The 9,268-nt window shown below is 37.1% G+C and overlaps 1 protein-coding gene across 1 annotated transcript; it reads right to left on the bottom strand.

Moving 5' to 3' along the window:
* Window positions 1–274: 274 nt before the first annotated feature.
* LOC118167396 (vitamin D 25-hydroxylase) lies at window positions 275–9,235 on the bottom strand (the record flags this gene model as incomplete). The annotated part of the gene is made up of 5 exons (XM_035326724.1): window positions 275–503; window positions 1,471–1,800; window positions 4,706–5,338; window positions 6,909–7,050; window positions 8,939–9,235. Coding segments are annotated over 5 exons (1,578 nt in total), but the record flags the coding sequence as incomplete, so codon positions are not given.
* Window positions 9,236–9,268: the final 33 nt, after the last annotated feature.

Genomic DNA, 9,268 nt, shown 5'->3' with positions numbered 1-9,268 from the left:
AAATATCCTCTCAAAAGTAAAATAGCTTGCACAGAAATATTTAAAAGTTGAAACAGAAGCTATTTTCAAAAAAAAAAAAAAAAAAAGGAGTGAAAACATCAACTCTAAACACAGGACGTGTTGTACGTTTTTGCTCTTTTTAAAAAAATATATATGAAAACCAAGTTAAAAAAATACATAAACTTGTGCACAAATAGCCACAGTTTATCTTTAAGTTCTTAATTTTTTTGTTCTTCCAACATGAATACATTTAGACACAGAAGGCAAGTGGTTCTTCAGCTGCAACTTGGAGCATTTTATTCCTCCTGACAGTCTAGATACTTCTCTTCATCGTCTTTCTGCACAAATGAGGTATGGCTGTGGTTGTAATGTCATGCCTAACCTTGGTTTGAGATCAGGAATCACACCATGAGGAAAACACAGATGAAATCGTTGTAGTAACGAAGTAAAAAACAAAAACATTTCCATTCGAGCTAGCTGTTCTCCAAGACAATGTCTTCTTCCTGGATTGGAAAAAAAAAAAGGTTTTGAAAAAGAACTTTTACAATTAATTAAATGATTACATCTTCACTCATGAATAAGAATGGTCATTTCTGTTCTAAGGGAAATAGTGGTTTTGGAAGAGAGAGGTGAATGGATAACAAAACCTACAAGTAATAAGGTAGAATAACCAAAAACAAACAAACAAACAAAAAAAAACAACAACAAAAAAAACCATACCAAAACCGTAATAAAATATGCAATAAAGACAGAATTCATTACATCTAACTTTGGCCATGTAGAAGTTGTGCATCTAGTCCAAGAGAATTGTCTTGGCTCCTTTTATTTCTTGGAGAAAGAGTATCTCAGATAGTAAAGTAAGTAATCCTCTACACAGGGTGTCTTTCTATGGACTGCAGAGGTAGGCAGTAAGCTTATGCTAAGCAAGTAATTTTTAGGTTGCTAATTATATGTGAGGTAAATTGTCCCCCTTTACAGGCACCAGATGATGCCTATATAGATAATTTAGGACTCCAAGAATGTTTCCTTGGGGCAGAATGCAGTGCTATAATCTGACCCCCAAGGTAGTTTGGAATAATACCTGCAATTTCTGGTGCTGACCAAAGTGCTGAAATTTGAAAACTGGATGTGTAAATCGCCTGTATGTAATGAATTCAGCAGCAAGCAACTGACCATCTGCATTAACCATGGAACAAAGAGCAGTTAGGTACTACAATGATATGATGTATATAGACTCCTCAGATAAGGATACTATGCAGTCTCTTCTGTTAGTTTATGTAATAATAAGGATATTATTCAAAAATGTGCTATGTCCAGAATGCATTATATTGAATATATCTTTAAAATAGCTGTTTCATCAGAACTGTGGACATTTTATATCATGTTGTCCGTTCCTGACTAATTGCCATCAATTCCGTGTTGTGCATTCCTAGATTTATGAAAAGGAACAGTCGAAGCAATGGCTCCTACCTAGTGAAAAAGGAACAAATGCATCTTTCTTGACAAACTGCCCACTGCTGTCCAAAAACCTCTCGGGAAAAAACACTTCTGGGTTGCTCCAGTATTTTTCATCAAAATGTACAGAGTAGAGGTTTGTAATGACTGTAGTGCCTTCAGGAATAGAGTAACCACGCACGACAGTATCTTTAGAAGTTGCGTGAAAAATACCTAGCGGAACTATGTTACAGAATCTTAGAACTTCATGTAGAACAGCCTCAGTGTATGGCATTTTACATTTCTCTTCTAAAGAAGGCATTTTGTTTGGGCCGATGACTAAATCGATCTCTTTTTGAACTTGCCCTGTTAGGAAAAGGAATAAAAGCATGTTGTTTATTGTATAATATTCTTCATATTTTCTAGCTTAAAAATACACTTTTAAAACAATACTGAAACATGAAATACCTACTATATACAAAATATAGTAGCTTATAAGCATTTAGACTCTTTTCTTCCTCTAGCTAGTAGGAATTCTTATTAGCTTATATACCGATAATCTTCATTTAAAGAGCAACTATTAACAGTGAAAACATGCTTTGACATATTCTTTTTCACTTGAGTATACTTTTATTTCTGGAGCTCTTCAAAATGAAGGAAACAAGCATGACACTGCAAAGATAATGTACTTTAAGTACCTGAGTGGACACAAATAACACTGAAATTACCTACTTAAGATTTCATTTGTATAATTCTGCTGATTCTTTGAAATTGTCATAGTGTAAAGTCATTTACTCTTAAAATGAAAATAACTCTCATTGTAGCATAGCAGGTAAGAGGGACAGCTACAGCTAGATTCTAAATTTAACTGAAAATGAACAAATTCAATCAGTCTCTGTTTTTTAAGCTATTTTAAAATTTAACTTCACAGACATAAGATCATTATTTAAATAATTTCAAAGCATCCAAACCTCCTCTTTTTTTTTCCCTGACACACTTTTTTTTTGTTGTTGAAACTGTCAAACAGCTCCTAACTAAAACAAAGCTATTTTTTTTTTTTTACAGTTCATATGGGATTGATAGTAAAAATCTGGGAATTGACAGAAAAACTCTACCAGAATGACCAGGTTCTTCAACATGAAGTGACAACATTTCACATAAAAATAAAAAGATGAGAAGCAGCTTAGTAAAAAGTACGTCCTGTAATGCAGTTATGTATTGGTGTACGTTGTAATAAGGTAATAGCAATTTTTATTTTTATCCAGGTGAACTGTATTTAAATCCTGAATCAGTCACTTTATACCACAAGATCTGCAATCAGAAGATTATTTTAGGTAAGCGGATCTCTACAAAACTCCAAACTCCAAACTACAAAATGTTATAGGTGACAAAACTATGTTTTGCTGATCTCTATTGAATGAGTATCTTGGTCAGCTCTTAATAGAGTAGTAAGGATGTTCTTAGTTAATCTTATCCTATCAATTACTTATGGCACTTGATACACTTTCTTTTCAGCTAAATATATAGAATTTATATATGCAACCTAAAACTTAAGTGTCTCTAATCAGATTACATATTTCTTTAATTTTATTTATTTATTTTTTTTTTTGGTAGACTTTCTAGCTGTACCATGTCAAGCATAAAGCTGAATCAGTGGAACTCAGAAGCATATAAGCAATATTTATTTTTTTAGACCCTTTTGTTTTAAAACCTCTGAAGTATGCTTCTTGTTTAAAAATAGCAATCTTAGTTTTAAGCTATAACAACTAATAACATTAGCTGTACTCAGTGAACTGAAAGTAGATGTTCCTCCTTAGAATGTCTATCAAAGTTTTCACAGAAAACATTTCAAATCCTGCTACAGCTTACTTCTAATTCTAAACTAGAAGATGAAATTTGCCTGATTTCTAATCTTTAACTAGTTAGCTCTTGTTCAACGAATTAATCAACTAACTAAAATCATTGAACAAATGAAAGTAAGAAATTATGGCTGTCAGAAGACATTGAGAAAACCTTAGTTCTACTTAACCAAATATTTTAACCAGCTCAGTGAATATGAAACCAAAAACATTTGTCGTAACAGCAATAAAAGAGTTTTGGCATCAATTTTCTATATTTAATCTGAATGCTTTTTACTGTTTATTGAATGTCAGCTCTTGACATATGTTTTCATTGTTACATATTTTAATTTTCAATGTTTTTAGAGCTGTATTTGCCTTAAATATAAAAGTTTATCTAATTTAAAAAGAATAATTATGTTTTGTCCACTTTATTTAAATTTTAAAAAATATATAGCTGAGAAAATCAGAAGGTGCAATTATATACCCATTACCATGAGAAGAAAACATAATCTTTCATTTATAATGATACTTGGTTCGTAGGCAGAACTTAAAAGCCTTACGTGTAGTGTTTTCATTCCTAATCTATAATAATGGTGTTCAAACTGATGTTAGAGCAATATTAGTTGGTCAAAGTATAAATAGTAACTTCCCAAGTTTGAGTCATCTAGGCTGCATTTTCTCCAAATACTGGAAGTCCCTAGTTGAACTTAGCACTTCTAAGATTTTGATAGGAAAAGCAAAACTGTAAGCAGTGAAACAAGAAGTGTGTCTACTCATTAAGTATCCAAACTTCTACACAAAGTGTCTGGGCTGATACTCAAATATCTAGTGCTGCCTTACTTCAGAATGTCTGTAATGTATCTTACATTTTGAAATGTTTTTTTTTTTATTTCTTCTAGAAGTATAAATATACATGCCTGTGATACCTAAATCTATTTTGAGTTGAGGCACTTAAGGATAAATGAAATTGTACCTAAGCAGTTAGCCAAAATATTTTTGCTGATGTTTTTACATTTTATTTGTTTAGTTTATTATTTTTATACATATTTGCATTTCTTTATTATTTTACTACATAGAGCTAGTGCACCTGCCAACCAATATTAAGCACCATATTGCTAAATTTAAATATATTAGAAATAATTTATGGAAAAAAAAAATCAAAGCTCCATAAAAAGTTTTAAAATAAAATTTAATAATATTCTAATATACTATCATTAATACGATCAAAACTTCACTTTTGATATCTTCATCTGCAAATAAAATCAGCTTTTCGCATTCGTCCACAGCATATTTGGAAAATGATGAAGTACAGTAATATATACAAACCTTCCTTTTTAGTTACAACTATGGATAACTTCACTATTTTTAAAAAGCATTTTAAATTGGCAATAGGAAAGTGTATCAGTTCCTCAAAATATCAGAATTCTTACCTTGAATGTTTGGATAAAGAGCCATAAATAACACTGCCCATCTTAAAACATTTGTGGTGGTTTCTGTCCCAGCTATGATGAGTTCTCCAACAGAGAAAATTAAGTTTTCTCTTGAATATGTAGATTCTGGATCGTTTTCATTGCAGTCCATCTCATCTAAATATGCATCTACAAAATGTCGAGGTGACTGAGGCTTCCTGTTTTCAGAGACACGTTCAATAAGCTCATGAAGAAAGTCATAGACTTCAGCTGCATTTTTAAACAGCTGCTGGTGTTTCCCAAATGGCAAGATACCAATCCACGGAAAAGCATTATATAAAAACACAGAAGCGCTAGCAGCTAATTCAATATTTTCGCTAAAAATCTCAATCATGTGCTGAAATTCAGTATCTTCATATGTAAAACGTTCTCCAAAAATAATCAGATTAGTAATGTTTGAAACGGCATTTGTTATCAAATGCTTAAGATCAAATGGTCTGCCTTTGTATGTATCAATGGCATCAAGAAAAAACACAGATTCTTCAGAAATCTTGCGTTCAAAGGACCTTTGACCATATCCAAAAATTCGAAAGGTATTTACAGCTAATTTGCGATGTTCTGTCCATCCTCTGCCGTATTTACTGTTCAGTAAGCCTGCAAAAATATTTTCACACATTATTTTATGCAATGCTTTTATTTTTCCCCCATAAGATGATAAAATTATTTAACATATCAATCCACTCTAAAAGTATATTACTGTTGCTAGAATGAGCCTTTAAGTGATTAGTGAAAGAATGTCTCTGCCTCAAAGTTGAATTAAATTTTGCCTAGGCTACTCCTGACAAACATTTGCCTAACCTATCCAAGCAGGCTAACAGACATCGATCGTATCCTTATGTAGAGGCACATCTGATCAGTTTGGAAACATTGTGTGTTTCTGAAAATTTGGACTAAGATACAACAGTTGCTATGGGTACTTCCACACAGCAAAATGCAACACAACTATAATGTTAACAGGTACACCAACAGTATTTTGATAGCCATAAAGACAAAAAAACATTTTAGCAATCCAAACACAAGCCCTTCGGGGACATAACATATATACTAACGTAGTAAAGCCCACATCTTCCTTTCTTCACTGAAGTTCTCACTCACTTATTATTAAAGTAGCATATCCTATAAACAAAAGTTAAGAAGTGAAATTGGTAATAAAAAAAAAAATCAAAAAGATCCTTCCTATTAAGTTTGAATTCAAATACTGAATAATTTCAAAGTTGTCTCTTATCAGAGTTGTAAAGGTCACAGTACTTCTCCACATCTCAGGGAGGTATAAAAAGTGTCAGTGGGAGCTGGGACTGTCAGCCTGCTTCTGACAAACGTCTTTGAAGTCAACACAGCTCCTGAATGTTAATTAAGATACTTAAGTTAAACACAGTGAAGTTAATTAAGCACTCTAAGCAAAGAAAAAAAGAATACTGAACCAAGGCGGGTACAATTTTTAATGATGTGGCTGAAATCTGTGTAATGCAGAGTAAAAGAAGTATTGTGAAACAGATGTTACAAAGCCAAGCATAAAAGACAGAAAACAAAACAAAACAGAAAAACAGAATTGAATCACAAAGGAGAAATACTGACCTATTTAACTAGAATTTAAGTTTGTGCTGCAGCTCTTAAACTCCTCAAATGCCTGAAGTTCCTCATACAACTTTATTTGAATGTTAGAGGCCCATCTAATATAGATCTTCTTAACAGGAACGCCACAGAAATCATATTTGCCTACTTAAAAGGCCCAAATCTACACAAAAGACATGATGTAACAAAATACGTTCTTCAATACTAAACAATTTGAAGAGTTCTAATAATAGGTTCCAAGTACAGCTACTTCAGAAGATGCTTTCATTACTCATAGCCAAAGACTAAACTAGGAGATGCTTCAAACTCAATTGATCACCAGGAACAAAGAAAATGGCTCAGCAAATGATAGTAATTGAGTGGGGAAGGGAGAGCATGGAGACAAAAAATGAAACACGTCTTGCTATGGAATTTAGTCCAAGAATGACAGTTCTTTCCTGCTATCTTTGAAAAAGCATTAAGTATTTCAGGAAAGGAGATTTAAACAAAAAAGTAAAGAAAACAGCTAATGCAAATGTTTTATGTGGTCATAAACACTAATGAAATGTAATGGACAAAAACTGCATTTCTGTTTGAAGGCACTAGCACTTACCTCCCATGTTTGTCAACTTCTTAAACAAGGGAAGAGACGGTCTATCTGCAAAAATTTCGCTTTGATGAACAAGGCATTCTTTTACTGCATCGTAGCCATTCAGTACAATAGCAGATATACCACCCAGATCAAGACTGAAAATCTTTGGAGAAAAAAGAAAAAAATAATAAATGCTATTACAAGCAAATCTTAAGAACAAATAACAAAAGCAAGCTGAAGAAGTAAAACTACGTTAAACTTCAATGGAAAATACAATCTCCATAAATATAATAATAAACTTCAGTAGGGCATATAGGTAACCAGAGAGTTCTACTAGTGATACAATAGTGGCATCACAGAGTTTGTTGTGAGCTAGTTTACTCTGTCAAACGATGTAGTAAATTAGCCCACATTACACTCTGCTTTGCAGCGCACCTACCGTGACGAGACCTCCAAAGTCTCGGGGATGCTTTCATATTGTCATTACAAAAATGGGAGTCAGGTACCACAATGCGTGTATTTCAGAAAAAATATATATATATATTTCCCCCCTAACATTAGTAGGCATAAGATATATCTTTTACAGAAGACCTAGAAATAAAATACTTGTTTCTCCTCCCTTCCTTAGTAAATGTATATTCCAGTAGCTTAATTTGGTTATGGATGTTGTGACTGAAGCTACAAGTTGTTATCGCAAAGACTTCCATCACTCGGCAGCGGCAGATGTAGAAGTGGTGTCAGTTGTGAAAACAACCAAGCTGCACCTAGTCCTTTCTGTCTCTAAAACTGGACACCAGCTTACATTGCACAGGCTCCCCAAGACCCCTCAGATGTGAGAGCCATGAGGACAGCCAACAAATGACAGCATAGCCCAGCTGGTCCCACCTCCTGTTTCCAGAAGTGGTCAGCACTAGATGCTTTGGAGAAAGATGCAATGCATCCTGCAGAAGGCACATGCAGGATAAACAGAAGGAAAAGTTTATCCTACAGTTCAAAAAATTTAAAATGAGGCTAAACTGTGAAGACAAAAATTCTATATCCCTTTCCGTACTTTCCTGAGCATTATAAATCCCATACTTCTTACCTATACAAATCCTTATTTTTTATCTCAGCACTGTTGGGCACCGTTATATGAAGAATTAATGAGCATTAGTCTAGTTGTGCATTCTGTGAAGACCATTTCCTTTTAGCAAAGTTGAATTTTTCACTGTTACAAATGCTCTTTTTATGTGACGAGAAGAAACCTGTTGTATACTTCTCGAGAGCACTTGTCATTTTTGCATACTGCAGTCATAGCTTATTTCTTATTCTTTGTAGATTATAAAGTGTCATTTTTAAAAAGATGGTTTTGTTGATCTTTTTCAGAGCCCCCCAGGTCCTGACCTGCCTCCTTCAAGTGCTCCCAAATTCTGCAGGACCTTTTGTGACAGCAGGTGAACAGAACTGCAGGCAGCGTTTCAGGCAAGTGGAAACCTGAACTTATTTCACGATGTATTTTCCTTCCTATTTCGAATCTATTCACCCTAATGTTTTTCTTGAAACACTTTTTTTTTTTTTTTCGTATTGCCAAAACGAAAGAAACGAAGAGATGACCCGATCCTTTTGTTTCTGCCGCTGATCTCCTGCTAGGAGATCCACTTGGGTTTCCGTATGAAGCCTGTAAGAACAGACCGGCTGCTGGAAACCGGCCAACGAAAGGCAACAGCGGAGAAACAACAAAGAGCGGGGAAAACAAAGAACGCCCCCACCCGCCCGCGTGCGCACACAAACCGTCGGCGAGCGAACACGCAGCTATCCCCCTAGAGGCGCATTCAAGCAGCGAAGGCTGCGCTCCCCCGGCGCCGTCCCCGTGCCGGCTGCCCCGCGCCCCGCCGGGGATGCTCCCCGCGCCGCTCGGCGCCGCCGCTGCCCGCCAGGGGGCGCAGCGCTCCCGCCCCGCAGCCCGGCTCCTCCCGCGGCCGCAGCGCGGCCACAACGCCCCGGCGCCCGCCCCGCTCCCTGCCCGCCCCGGCCCCCGGCCCCGGCAGACGGAGCCGGCGCCTGCCCGCTACCTGCCCGTGGATGTGGCGCTGCCACGGCATGTAGATATGCCGCTGCGACGCGCCCCCGACGTGGAGGTTGCGGAAGAGGGGCAGGCCCGCGGCGCCGGGCGGGAAGCCGGGCGGCCGCCGCTGCTTCAGCAGCTGCCGCACCACCAGCGCGGCCAGCAGCGCCAGCGGCACCAGCAGCAGCAGCAGCGGCGGCACCAGCCGGCCGCCGCCGCCGACCTCCGCTGCCGGCCCCAGCCCCGCGTCCCCCGCCGCCGCCGCCGGCCGCATCGCGCCGCTTCCTCCTGCCGCCGCCCGGCCCCGTCCCGTCCCCGTCCCCGTCCCGTCCCGTCC

This window comes from Oxyura jamaicensis, chromosome 5, assembly GCF_011077185.1.
Source record: "Oxyura jamaicensis isolate SHBP4307 breed ruddy duck chromosome 5, BPBGC_Ojam_1.0, whole genome shotgun sequence".
In the NCBI taxonomy this organism is placed as follows: Eukaryota; Metazoa; Chordata; class Aves; order Anseriformes; family Anatidae; genus Oxyura; species Oxyura jamaicensis.
This window is presented reverse-complemented; position numbering and strand designations above follow the sequence as displayed.